This window comes from Camelina sativa, chromosome 15 (assembly GCF_000633955.1).
Source record: "Camelina sativa cultivar DH55 chromosome 15, Cs, whole genome shotgun sequence".
Classification (NCBI taxonomy): Eukaryota; Viridiplantae; Streptophyta; class Magnoliopsida; order Brassicales; family Brassicaceae; genus Camelina; species Camelina sativa.
Window position 1 is genome coordinate 9,173,661 of NC_025699.1, and position 14,085 is coordinate 9,187,745.

General features: G+C 34.5%; 1 protein-coding gene across 3 annotated transcripts; it reads left to right on the forward strand.

The window, feature by feature from the left end:
* On the forward strand, window positions 6,322-10,145 carry LOC104746169 (ABC transporter E family member 1-like). 3 transcript variants are annotated; one of them, XM_010467582.1, is made up of 10 exons: window positions 6,322-6,513; window positions 7,337-7,454; window positions 7,609-7,694; window positions 7,777-7,992; window positions 8,076-8,165; window positions 8,252-8,556; window positions 8,652-8,847; window positions 8,964-9,149; window positions 9,247-9,762; window positions 9,847-10,145. In XM_010467582.1, exons 2-10 carry the CDS (start codon window positions 7,352-7,354, stop codon window positions 9,964-9,966), a joined length of 1,818 nt encoding a protein of 605 aa, XP_010465884.1. In that variant the 5' UTR covers window positions 6,322-6,513; window positions 7,337-7,351; the 3' UTR covers window positions 9,967-10,145. The 3 variants fall into 3 exon arrangements, with proteins under 3 accessions (XP_010465884.1, XP_010465883.1, XP_010465885.1); XM_010467581.2 differs by lacking the exon at window positions 6,322-6,513 and adding an exon at window positions 6,737-6,986; XM_010467583.2 differs by lacking the exon at window positions 6,322-6,513 and adding an exon at window positions 7,026-7,231.

A 14,085-nucleotide genomic window follows, 5' to 3' on the forward strand; every position in this document is an offset into this window, starting at 1 on the left:
TGCATGATTTTTCTTTCTTATTACGTTTTATGTTTGTTTTTGAAACCTGATATTATATCGTATAAGTATCAGTGCAGTGCCGGCCTGGCATTTTTTAATGCCCAACACAAAAAAAAATTATGCCCTATAATTTTTTTTTGCAAACTCATATGATATAAATAACCATACTTTATTTAGCAAAAAAAAAATATAACCATACTTAAACTGAAGAACAATATGTTTAATTTCATAACCAATTTGTAAAAAGAGAAAAAAAAAATATTTTAATAAAAATTTGTAAAATTGCTTAAAATCTGTAACCATATATGTATATATCACATTTTAAACCTTCAAAGTGTAACTGAGTAGCACTTTAAACCTCGATAAAATTTCACTACACTATAAACCTTTAAAATGATTTTACTAACACTTTGAACTTTCAAAATAATTTTACTAACACTTTAAACCTTCAAGCTAACTTTCATGTTTGTACCGCTATAAAAAATAATATTCGTCAATGCGAAATAGTTAAACTATGTTGGTTTAATTTAAAGTTTAATTAGTTTTAGTTTTTATAAATAAATAAAAAGAGAAAAAGATAAATTTATATTCATCTTCATTGTAGACAAACTTTTACAACGTCACTCTTCATATTATTAATCTTTTTAATAAATGCATTTGTTATTGATTCTGATTAAATCGATTTACTTCTCAGTGAAAACCAATGAATCTAAATATATTGTCGTCTTCAATTTTACATTTATCACATGTTTTAATCTTACCTCTAATTCTTCATTTTATTGCTTTGATATATTTTTTAGTTTTTTTTTAAAATTTTTTATCAACCATAAATAAATAATTGAATTAAATTAAATAAAAAATTAAACAAATATTTAAATCAAGCATAGTTTAACTATTTTACGTTGACAAATATTACTGTTCCGTCATTTTTAATAGCGATACAAACAATTTTTGTAATTTTCTAATTGTTTCAAAGGATTTGAACCAAAACTCCTTTTTGGGGCACGGAAAAAAATCATTGGCTTATCAAATTATCTACAAAATTTTGTGAATTTTTATGCAAAAGGTTTAGCCCAACTACATTGCCAGAATTCATGTAACGAATTCTCCGTTTCAGAACCGTATGTGAGAATGTTAGTTTTAAGGTTTAAAGCGTTAATAAAATCATTTTAAATGTTTATAGTGTTTTTTTTTTGTCAACCATTGAGCCACAACTGGCCGGTCCATTAGCCAAATTCCTACATTCGTAGGAGCCGAGACTCGATCCCGGATGTGATGGTGCCTTCTACAAATGAACTTACCTTCTGCCACTGCACTAAGGTCACTTCACTAATTTTTATAGTGTTTATGAAATAATTTCAAGGTTTAAAGTCTTATTCAGTGACACTTTGAAGGTTTAAAATGTGATTTTTCCTTATGAACTTGGATACAATGTAGAGAGACTTATAAGAGAGGGTCACAACTCGCTAACCAGGGTTTCTTAATCTTTAAATGCGCATAATCAACAACAACAAAAGGCCACATCTATCTTGTTTCATTTTTATTCTTAAATTTACTAATCAAGTTTAAGCTATCTTTTGTAATTTGATCGGATTACAATCAGTCATTCATAGCCCTGGGCAAAATACCCGAACCCGAAACCCGAACCTCGAACCCGATCCGAAATATCCGACCCGAACCCGTATCCGAAGTTCTAAAATACCCGAATGGGTCTAGAATTTATTAAGATCGGATACCCGAACCCGATCGGGTATTACCCGATATCCGAACGGGTACCCGAACTAATCTGAACATATATAAATACCACTGCAAAATAGTAAGTAGTGGGATTCAAACCCAACACCTACAGCATTTAGAGGGTATATTGTAACCATTTTGCCACTTTAATACATTTGGTTAATATTAAAACCTCGAGTATTTATACATTACTAGGTGCAACATTTTTTTCTTTTTAGGATTTTAGTTATGAGATATTCTACTTATTGTATAGAGACTTAATTGTATATTTTTTTTTATCATATTCATAAACTCTAGATACCAAAATATTATTTTTAGATATTAAAAAATATTGAAAAGGAAAAATGCAAAACAAATAGAATCAAGACATTGCAATTGAATCAAGAGTTCTTACCAATGCTCAAATTCTGGCAGAAGTAGAATATGAAGATCGACTTGAAAAAGGTTTGTATATCACTTGATATTGTTATTTTTTGTTATTGCTTCTCTTATAGTTTATGTTAGCTCATCCAATTCTTTTGTTTTCAGAGTTCTGCATTGAAGAGTAAGGTCTCGACTACTTAAAGCTACAAGGTGTTTTATTGTTTTGGTTTTACAACTGGTGACAGTTCTACAAGGTGTTTTGTTGTTTTAATTTTGGTTTACTTTGTTGTCTCCCTCGTTTAGTACTTGGTTTATTAAGACATAGATTTGTTTGTTTAACATTCTTGTTATGTGGTTGTTTGAACAAGATTATGGTTTGAATTTTGAACATTGGTCTCTTTATGTTTATGGTTATTGATCAGTTTATTGAATTTAATTGAGTTTGGTTTAATTAATTTCGGATTGAGTTTAGATACCCGATCCGATCCGAACCCGATGGGTGTTTATCCGAAATCCGATCCGAATATTAGAAATACCCGAATAGGTCTAGGACCCCTTAATCCGAAATACCCGATCCAAACCCGATCGGGTCATCCGAATGCCCAGGGCTAGTCATTCAATTGATAAAGAACTACACTTTAGTTTAATGAAATATAAAATACATACTATATTGTACTTTTGGGAGTCATTCTCCTGGTCGAATCTTGAACACGTGTATATCTATTACCCTCTTCGAATAAAGGACAGTGCTCCTCTTTTGACTTTGATATTTATCTACATACAGGACACTCGTGTGACAATAATATAAGTATAATGTAAGATGTGTTCATTAAAATTTGTGGGTCTATAATATTGTTAAACTTTAATTATTACTCCCTCCGTTTCATAATATAGGATGTTTAGAGAAATATTTTTATTTCATAATATAAGATGTTTCCAACTTTCTATACAACTTTTAGATTAAATTTATATTTTATATTATGTAGACTTATTTATGATTGGTTAAACTTTTAAAAAGTAATTATTTCTTAATATGCATGTTTTCACTAAAACATCATATATTTTGAAACGGAGGGAGTATTATTTTTGGTGGTATCGCACAGTTGCTTGGAAACAGCTTTGTCTCCGAAATGACGTAAAGCCTCCTAATTTATGACGGCAGATAAATTATGCATATAAACACCGTCTAATGTTTTGGTACTTTTTAAAATATATTAATTAATTCAAACCAAAATTTTGGCTCTGATTCTATTCCTACAGGTACTCGGTCTGTCTTTTCGTTTCTCTTCTCCTTCTCGCGATTTGTTGAGTTGAGATTAAGATTCATTCTTCCTTTCCACTGCTTCTCTCTTAGGTCATACAAATTGAAAGTGTTAAACTAAAACCATAACCGCTCTTTTTTCTCCGCCTTTGTTTTCTCTCCGTCTCTCAGATTTACAAGCTTTAGACAATGAAAGATTCTCACCGCCTTTTGTTTCGTCGTTGAAGAACAGAAACAGATCTGACGCCAAGAGACCACCAGAGAGACTTGGCGGGAGAAGCATAGCAAGCAATGAGGGATCGTCGACAAACGAATCTGGTTGCAGCGGCTGAAAGAACAGAAACAGATCTGACGCCACGAAACCACCAAAGAGACTTGGCGGAAGAAGCATAGCAAGCAATGGGGGATCGTCGACAAATGAAATCTAGTTGCGGCAGATGAGAGCTCAGTTGTGTGATTAGGTTTTTTTTTTTTGTTAATTTTAGCATCCGGTTCAACCGCGATTCTGTGGCTGGTTTAATCTTGTAACACTTATTCAATTCCCAGTTTGGGTGGTTTGTTAATACCAATATAGATTAATTTAAATAAAAACTGTCACAAAATAATATAAATATATATATGAATTATTTTTTATTAATTCTTTTTTGTAGTTTGTCGCAAAAGTGTCCTTAATCTGTGATATAATTATGGTCACAATTTAGTCTGTAATACACGACCATATTATAATGTCACAAAATGGCCGTAAATTTGTGACGATACTGGGATTTACTTATTTTGCAACCATTTTTTAGTGACCATCTGTAATAGTCATTAGATACTCGCAAACAGCCATTTTGTGACTGTTTTGTGATGATTTTGGGATTCATAAACGGTGTGTTTTCTTGTAGTGAACCGCTTCCACATCAATTAACCGATTAGACTCTTGTGAAATTAAAACATCAAATTTATCTTTATTATAAAACAAAGCCAAACCACCACTAAAACCAACAGGTTCCTCAAATTTTTAGCACAAAAAATGACACATACATACATAATTCATGTTGTCTAGAGAAATCATTTGTAGGTAGCGTAGAGAAATGAATCAAACTAACCACAATCAATTTATAAATTGAGAAATCCCTTCATTTCACCAGCCAGTCAAATGATACACTAATGCGAACAAACTTTAAATTTAGAAAATATAACAATTTGAAATAAATGTTATTATTCAATATTTATTGCATAAATTAATTTTTTTTTGGTAATGTATTGCATAAATTAATTATAGAAAACATAAGGCATATTCTCTAGATTTAGTACAAATTTTTGTTGGAATAAACACAATTTGATCCAATTGTTTTGGAAAATCGCAATTAGCGGGAATAATTGTTAACAAAAATCAGAAATCTTACATTACTATTGTAAATTATAAATCTAATATATTTAATGATAATGGTATTGGTCGTAAATATGTACTACCTCTAAGTGTTTTTTTTATCAAAAATGCTGCAAAAATGTTAATTCCTTATATAATAAAAAGGAAGTACACAACTTTTTTTGTAGACTATATAATTTTTATAAGTTGGTTATAGACTAAATTAAATATAGGTTGATTACAAAAAAAGATTATACATTAATTGGTCAATTTGTGGGTTATATAAATACACTTAAGAATTTCCCAAAAAATCTTTTTAAAGAGAATATTTCTAATTCCAATTTCAAAAAAAACAAATCTTGATTATTCCATATATTGTTACACCATATATACTGTTAGGCAAAAAATATATACTTTATGACATGCTCCGGCAATTAATAAAATTAAAAGCCTTTTTTCAACATCACAAAATCTTTTGATATTAACTAATGTTAAATTTCTCAATGTATTCGTGAAAGTATCTTTTACACATCATGATGTAGCCTCTGTCTCCGAGCTCCTATGAATCTATCAAAAACGGTTTATGTTTTTCCAAACTATCTATCTATGTTTGTTGTAAGCTTGTGTTTGATTAGCCTATTTTATCCAACATTAAGTTGATAAGGTTCTACTTATTTTATGAAATATATACCTCCTTATAATTTTTTTTTAAAACAGTTTAATTTTTGTTATTTTTTATAATTATCTTTTTAAATTATTTTAAACAAATTTTTTTGTTTTTTTGTCATAATCTCAAATCCCTCCTATTAAATATTCACTTTTACACATGTCAAATTCTCAGATTAATAACTTAACACGTGTCAAAATCCTGTTAATAGCTAACTTTCAAAATCCAACTTTATATAATAAGATTTTTTTCTTTTAAGATTAGGCCAAGGAATTCTATATAATGTAGGATTTTTTTTTTATATAAGTTTCATTATTGTAAAAATTTTAGGATTTTCTTTAGGATAACTATGTATCTTTTTTGCTAAATTATCTGTATAGATTTTTTTTTGTTTAGACGATTCATTTTTCTTTAGAATCACAAAATTGTATAATTTACATAATAATAAAATTTTAGTAATATACAACATAATAACATTTTGACAAATGTCGCGATCTTATGAATTAATAACTTTTACCACATAATAATAAGATTTTATTATTATTTCAATAATCTTATTATTTTAATAATCTAATATAAATAAGATTTTGACACATGTCGCGATCTTATGAATTAGTAACTTTTGAAACCATACTTTATATAATAAGATTGTAATAAGTTTAATTGTAATATTATATACCAAATTTATTAGATTTTATAATTGTAATATATTTAAGAATATTATATTATTAAATCTTATGATCTTAAACATATTCTCCCTATAACTACTTTTTAGCCAAAAATCTTAACTACTGATCTTAGATTATTTTCCTAATATATTTAATCTAAGAACACAAAAAAAAAAGTTACCCCTTTAAAAATGCCCTTAGAAGTTAAAGCCCTAGTTGTGCTTCTTCTTCTCCGTTTCGTTGCTTGTAGTCGTCTATGTTTTTTTTTTTTTTTGTCTGTTTTTTGGGACACAACTTTTACTTTATTTATTTTTATTATTTATTTAATATATTATATAGATTGGATTTGGGTTGTTGTTCGCGAGAAGATCTAAGCAAATTGGTTGGGTAGTAACCAAACCCTTATCTGCTGCCTCAACCGTAGATCCATCTCCTCATCGCCCGATCTGTCTGCGCTGTACTGGTTAAGTGATACACTTTTCCCTCTCTTTTTCCTGTGTCTGGACTAGATTGTTATTGGCTTGACTCGTGGGGTGGATCTATATAATTAATTTCACTGCCTTTTGGTGTGTATAAAATATATTCCCTCTGTCTCACAAAGATTGAAATTTAGTATTTTACACACATATTAAGATAGAGGGAATATATGATTAATTTATAATTTATTATTTTCACTTTTCCATTTTCCCATTTTTACACTCCATACACTAATCATTAAAACAAAAATTATTAAAAATATTCAAAACATCAATCTTTGGGAGATAAAGAAATTTCTCTAAAACTTCAATCTCGGTGACACAGAGAGAATACATAATAATATAATATTCAAGATATATATTAGAGCCCTGATCTGATCCGTTCCTTCTTGGATTCTGTGATTTTTAATTCTACGTTTTGGTCTGGATGTGCTTGGTTCTATGTCTCTCCTCTGGTCATGTGGGTTTTAGACCTTTCGTCTCACCTGTTCTTATCAATTAATCAGCTCTGTAAATTATTTATTATTATTATTATTATTTTTTGAATTATATGTAAACTTAATTCGAACCAAAAAACTGTTTTACATCATTTGTGAACTTTTAGTAAAAGCTCTTAGAGGAATTGAACTGAGTTAATAAAACTATTACTTGAAGACAAGAATAGAAAGTGAAACAGAGCAGAGCAGGGGACTTTGGCGGATTTATGTGGGGTTTATTTTCATGTTTATACATCTCGAAGCACCCATTTTTTTTTTTCCAAAGCAACATCCTTTTTGTTTAATTACATTGTTTACTTTTCATACCTTGCAGTATCGTCCTTGCGGGATGGCAGATCGATTGACTCGGATTGCTATTGTGAATGATGACCGGTGCAAGCCGAAGAAATGCCGCCAGGAGTACAAGAAGGGCTGTCCTGTTGTCAAGACTGGTACTCACCTTTCTCCACGTTTCCACTCTCTCGCTAACTTCTTTTACTGTGTGGAATGATATTATTATTATTTTTTCCCGTCTGTGGGATCCTGGTGTGCCTCACACGATTTGTTGTTCCTCTGTTCTGTCTCTCTCTCTCGCCCTCTCTCTAGGGAGGCTTTGTATCGAGGTGACACCAGCGTCCAAGGCTGCTCTCTTATCAGAGGAGCTGTGTGTAGGATGTGGCATCTGTGTGAAGGTACCTATTTGGGTTACAACACATTCATTCATTTTGGACACACATAATTAAGTGAGATCCGTTTGTTTTGCAACAATCGCAGAAGTGCCCCTTTGGAGCCATTCAGATTGTCAATCTTCCCAAGGACTTGGAGAAAGATACAATCTACCGCTATCCGGGAAACTCGTTCAAATTGCACAGGCTTCCAGTTCCAAGGCCGGGGCAAGTCTTAGGTTTGGTTGGCAAAAACGGTATTGGTAAATCAACGGCTCTCAAAATCTTGGCTGGATTAGAAAAACCAAATCTTGGCAGATACGAGGTAATCGTTGTAGTCTCTTGAAGGATTAACATTCCTTATGCGTCTCTCGTGTAACTGATACTATATGTTATGATGTTGGGCAGAATGCTCCGCACTGGCAGGAAATTTTGAAACACTTCCGCGGGTCAGAACTTCAAAGCTATTTCACCCGACTCGTAGAAGAGGATCTAAAGGTTCGCCTAGGGTGGAAATATATTGATCTTGATATTTGTTCCCATGGAAGCAGTGTACTAAGTTGAGTCTAACATATGCATGACAGGCCGTTATGAAGCCACAACATTTAGAACAAATAAAAAGATATGCTCCAGGTAAGCTTGGCATGACACTTGAGAAGCTTGACGAGAAAGGAATGATGGCGGAGATCTGTGCTGATTTGGAGTTGACCAAGATCCTGGAGCGTGAACCAACAGATGTATCTGGTGGAGAGCTGCAGAGGTTTGCGATTGCTGCAGTTTTCCTGAAGAAGGCCACTATATACATGTTTGATGAACCATCCAGTTACCTGGATGTGAGGCAAAGACTCAAAGCTGCTCAAGTTATACGCTCTCTCCTCAGACATGACAAGTCCGATTCTATCGTCTTCATCTCTCTGTTTTTTCTTGAACATAATGACAATTAGGATACTTTGCTTAACATAGCGGCATTGGATTTTGTTGCAGCTACGTAATTGTGGTGGAGCATGACCTCAGCGTCCTTGACTATTTGTCGGATTTCGTTTGCTGTTTGTATGGAAAACCCACAGCATACGGTGTCGTGACTCTCCCCTTCTCTGTTAGAGAAGGAATCAACGTGTTCTTGGCCGGGTTTATCCCCACAGAAAACTTGCGTTTCAGGGAGGAATCTCTGACCTTCAAGGTACGTAAAACGCTTTTTTTTTTTTTTTTTTCTTTTGTCATGTCCCTCCCACTAGAAAATCAAAAATATAAGTGGATGTTTTGGTGACTGATCATTAATTTTTGTTTCTTTCCAAGGTTTCTGATACTCCACAAGAGGGCGATGGGGAAGTGAAGTCCTACGCAAGATACAAATACCCAAAGATGAGTAAAAAGATTGGAGATTTCAAGCTGGATGTGATGGAAGGGGAGTTCACTGACTCTCAGATTATTGTAATGCTTGGGGAGAACGGTACAGGGAAAACAACCTTCATCCGGATGCTGGTAGCTAGAGTTCCTCTGTCTCCTTTTTGTTTTTCTCTCTCTTCATTGTTGTGGTTAAGACTTTGAAAGTAATGAAACATTGTTTCCTAATTCAAAGGCAGGTGCATTCCCACGTGAAGAAGGTGTAGAAGAATCAGCTATAATGCCAGAGTTTAATGTATCATACAAACCGCAAGGGCTTGATTCGAAGCGTGTGTGTACGGTGAGACAGTTGCTGCATAACAAGATTCATCATGCATATGTGCATCCCCAGTTTGTGTCGGATGTAGTGAGACCGCTTCAGATTGAGGAGCTGTTGGATCAACAGATAAGCAAACTCTCTGGTGGAGAGAGGCAGAGGGTTGCCATAACTCTATGCCTCGGGAAACCTGCTGATATCTATCTGATTGATGAGCCAAGTGCGTATCTAGACTCTGAGCAACGAATCACAGCTTCAAAGGTCATTAAACGTTTCATTTTACACGCAAAGAAAACCGCGTTTGTCGTGGAGCATGACTTCATAATGGCGACCTATCTGGCGGACAAAGTCATCGTCTACGAAGGACAGCCTGCCCTCAAATGTACTGCTCATTCTCCACAGTCCCTCCTCAGCGGAATGAACCTTTTCTTATCGGTAAATCAAACACTTTTTCGTGTTTTGTTATAAGACTAATCCTCCCTCTAAAAGCTTGAATTCAAACTTGTTGACCTTTTGCAGCACCTCAACATCACATTCAGACGAGATCCGACTAACTTCAGGCCAAGGATCAACAAATTAGAGTCCACCAAGGACAGGGAGCAAAAGCTTGCTGGATCATACTACTACTTAGATGATTAATTCACGGTCAACATATTGAGAAAGAGAGCTTATTCGATATGCATTAATGCCTAAAATTTGTTGTTGTTTTTTTTTACTATGTCCTACTTAGACCATCTAAGACGGAATCTGCTGTGCCGGCTCTAGATTTCATGGTAATTTATATCGGTTTTAAAACTTTTAATGTAGCCGGTTTAACTTTGTTCTGTGTCGGCTTTGCATGAAGCCTATCGTATCTCATCGACAAATTATTGAAGCCTATCGTATGTCATCGATGAAGGTAATAATAATATACATGTATGCAATATTCTCATCATTAGTATATACTCCCCCTGTTTCACTTTTAAGCTATGTTTAAGCAAAATATTTTTGTTTTATTTTAAGTGATGTTTTCAATTTTCCATACATTTAATTTTTTTTGACCAATGATATTTTAAATTCTATTTTGTTATTGGTTGAATTCATCTTCTTTAATAATTATTTTATGCAAAAGAGGTAAATTATATGTTATCTTAATTTGTATGTAAAACCTTAAAAGGGAGTATATATCTTAGGATGCATGAACATATATGTTATTTCGGGTTTTAACAATTTAAAAATATTAAAAGATAACTATAAGAAAATTATAATCTTATCTTATATAAACAAAATATTTGCTTAAAACAATTTATAAAAAGATAATTATAATAAGATTAATATTTAAAAAAAAAAACTGTACTGACAACATTCCTTGATCTATTCATCCTTCCATTCCATGTGTGTCACTTTGCTGTTTTCTCAACTTTGGTCATCTTCCTAACAAGTGAAAAACCTTTTGATTTATCTACTTACTAGCTAGAATTGGTCTCACCATTAATTAACAAAAAACATTGCATCTAACTAATAAAAAAGAAAAAAGTAGTTTTTGAACACTAGACTAAACATTATAAAACCACATAAAGGCATGTGTGTCCCCCCCCCCCACCTTAATAACTAGTTAAAATTTTTACTACCAAAGCAAAGGCAGGGATATTTAAGAGGTGAGATTACACTACAAGAAAACCTGCGTTTTGTGACACCGGTAATCGTCACAAATAGGTCGCAAAAACACCTGTTTACGACGTTTGAGCGACGTCCTCAAGTGGTCACAAATTTCTCGTCGCAAAATGACAAGTGTCGCGAAAGTGTCGCAATTTTGCAACGATTTTATGACTACTAAATTTGGTCGGTAATAAGCGACTCCTTTAAGACTGTAAATTTTAGTCGTTAATTAAAGACCAAAACGTGACTGCATTTGGAAACGCGTATATACGACTACGTTAGGACGAGTTGTGCGTCGGGGAATCATGACGAAAATGTGGTCGCAAATAAGTGACAAAGTTCGTCTCAATGTAGTCGCAAGCTAGTAGTAAATTTGACGACGAATTTGTGACCTTTTTGTGATTCATGTGTATTTGAGACGAATTAGAGACTCCTGGTTTGGAGAGAAATGAGCGTGTCATTAGTCGCGAAACGGTGAGAAAAGAGTGTGAAAATTTTGCGACTAATGTGTTAGAGACATTGGGTGGTCAGAAATTTGTAACGTATTGGCAACGATTTTGTTAGCTTGCGTAAATGTTTTGGTCTGAAATTAGTCACAATTTTGAGACTTATTTGTTACCAGGTAGTCACTACTATTATTGTTTTACTAATTTAGAAAGCTGAAATCAAATGCTAAAAATCCTGACAATTCAAATATGAAACCTAAAACACCATATTGACCAAAAAACGCAATCCATAACCAAAACATTAACAACATTCATGTTCCAAACAACATTCTTGTCCCAGAAGAGATAATTCAAGTTCCAACAAAAGAGATAAATCCAAAAGAGAACACAAACATAAACAACAAGTTCAGAATTGTAGAAGAAGATTAATTCTGAGAGGTAGAGGGAATGACTGAACCGTTTTCATTGACGGTTTGTTCATTGGCAGGTATGGAGGCTGGTGTAGTGCCTTCTTCGGTGGCTGGTGTAGTGCCTTCTCTGGTGGCTGGTGCAGTGCCTGCGGCAGTTGCATCCATATAGTCAGCTAATTCTGGATCTTTTTTCTTCATGAATGAGAAAAGGTTCTCCAAGGTTGAGAGTCGAGAAAGGGCTTGTTGGTGTTCTTCATCTTGTTTCACGAGCTTACGACGAGCATCTTCAAGTTTCTGATTCAACTCCAACATAGATGAGGGAGAAGAGCTTTCAGAAGTCTCTTTTCTTTTCCCTTTGGCCACGGTTTCAGCAAGTCGTCCAAGCCCAAAAGGATTTCCCTTGTCATCTGTTTGAGTACACTGAAAACATGAACAGAAAATGATTAAAAAGCCAAAAAAATCTGAAAGTAGCATCATGCTCTAGGTATAAAATAAAGACAATGTTAAGAAGAGTTAGACATAAATTACCTTTAGAAATATCTCATTCTGTTGATCAATAGAGAGATTCCGAATAGCTGAGGTTTCAGATGCGTTCTCAGAATTTGCTGGCCCATCCCCATCCATTTGAGTCATGATTTCTTCCAAGTTTTTCTCGTATGCTTCAGCTACTTGTTTCGCTTTTTGATCGACAAATGTTCCATCAGGTCTTGTATGTGTTCTCAAAAACACTTCTCCAAGAGAAACTGGCCGACCCAATTCCTCCTCCTACAAAAATAGCAAAGGTTAAAAAAAGAAATCGTATAAAGTAAATGTTAGGTTGGTGATTAGAATCAGCAAAACTAATAGGAAAGTACTTTACCAATTCTTGTTGAACTTGCAAGTAAGACTTCTGGCCCGATAAGTGTTTGTGAACACCAAGACCGTTACGATCAGAGTTACGAGAGAGCGATGCATTTTCACTCTTCTCCACTGCATCAGGGGTGACCCAATACTTCCACATGTGTTACCAAAGCTTTTTGGTAATCCAAATAGGTTTGACGCCTCCCGTTTTAGCTTGACTGACAATTCCTTTCATGCGTTTCTTGGCGATCTTTAAGAATCCTTGCTTGACAAGATCAGTAATAGCTCCATCCCAAGTATACTTTTTCTACAAACAAAAAAATGAAAATTTTTAATACACTAGTAATCTGATTGGACAGCAAACAATGGTAAGAGATACAATACTTACCGCAAATTTCCTGAAATATCTCTCTTGAATATGGAGAGGAGTAACACTCCAGCTATAGTAAGGACCATCAAACTTCCTTCTGAATATTGTGGAAATCACTCTAGACAATTTACCCTTGTCCCTGGTAAACCTGTAAGAAAGGAAATATAAAGTAGATAAACAAAAGTACAGAAACAGAATCAGAATCACAAATCGACATTAGAGAGAATCAAAAGCTAACTCTAACCAGTCCAAAAATCATAAGATAACTCTATCATAAACTCAAACACAAATTCAAAAGCCAAAACAGAAATTACTCAAACGAGAAGCCAAGATTCCTTACCATATGGTCTCAACGCCTTCAATATGGTCCTTACTCAAGACTGGTAGATGATTTCGCCCAGGAAGCTGCAACAAACCGTCAATCAAAGCATCATAATCTAGCGGCACCGGTGGTTCTCGAGCTTCCGGTGGACATTCCCATTCGCCATCACTAGAATCGTTATCACTCTCAGCCTGTTCCTCTTCCATATACTCATCCTCATCGAACTGTGGCTGACGAGGTGGAGGTGCTTGGTCGTGTTGCGGAAGATTTGGTTCATTCCATGGTCGTTGTCTCGGTGGAAGTTGTGGAGGATTAGTATCTGACAGTTGTCTCTCTGTCTGTTGTGGAGGAGAAAGAGATGGCAGGTTTGTCGGAAAAGCTTGTGGAGCAGAAGTAGACGCTTGAAGAAGCACCGGAGGAAAAATGGTCTGACGCCGTGGATGAGATGACGGAGACGGAGAACCGGAAGGTGTGGCGTTTGAAGAGGGGGTAGACGACTCAGAAGATGACTTTCCACCTACGGATACTTTTCCACCGCCGCGTGTGAGAGGACGTTTCAAACCGCTTGAACCGCCGCGTGTGGGAGCACTTGAACCGCCGACTTGAACCCCCGACGTGCCTGAAGTTTGGGCCGACTTGCCTGAAATTTGGGTCGATTTGCCTGAAATTCTTGGCGCCTTGTTACCTCGGGGAGCAACAGACTTCCCTCCTCGTCCTTTGGTCGATTTACCA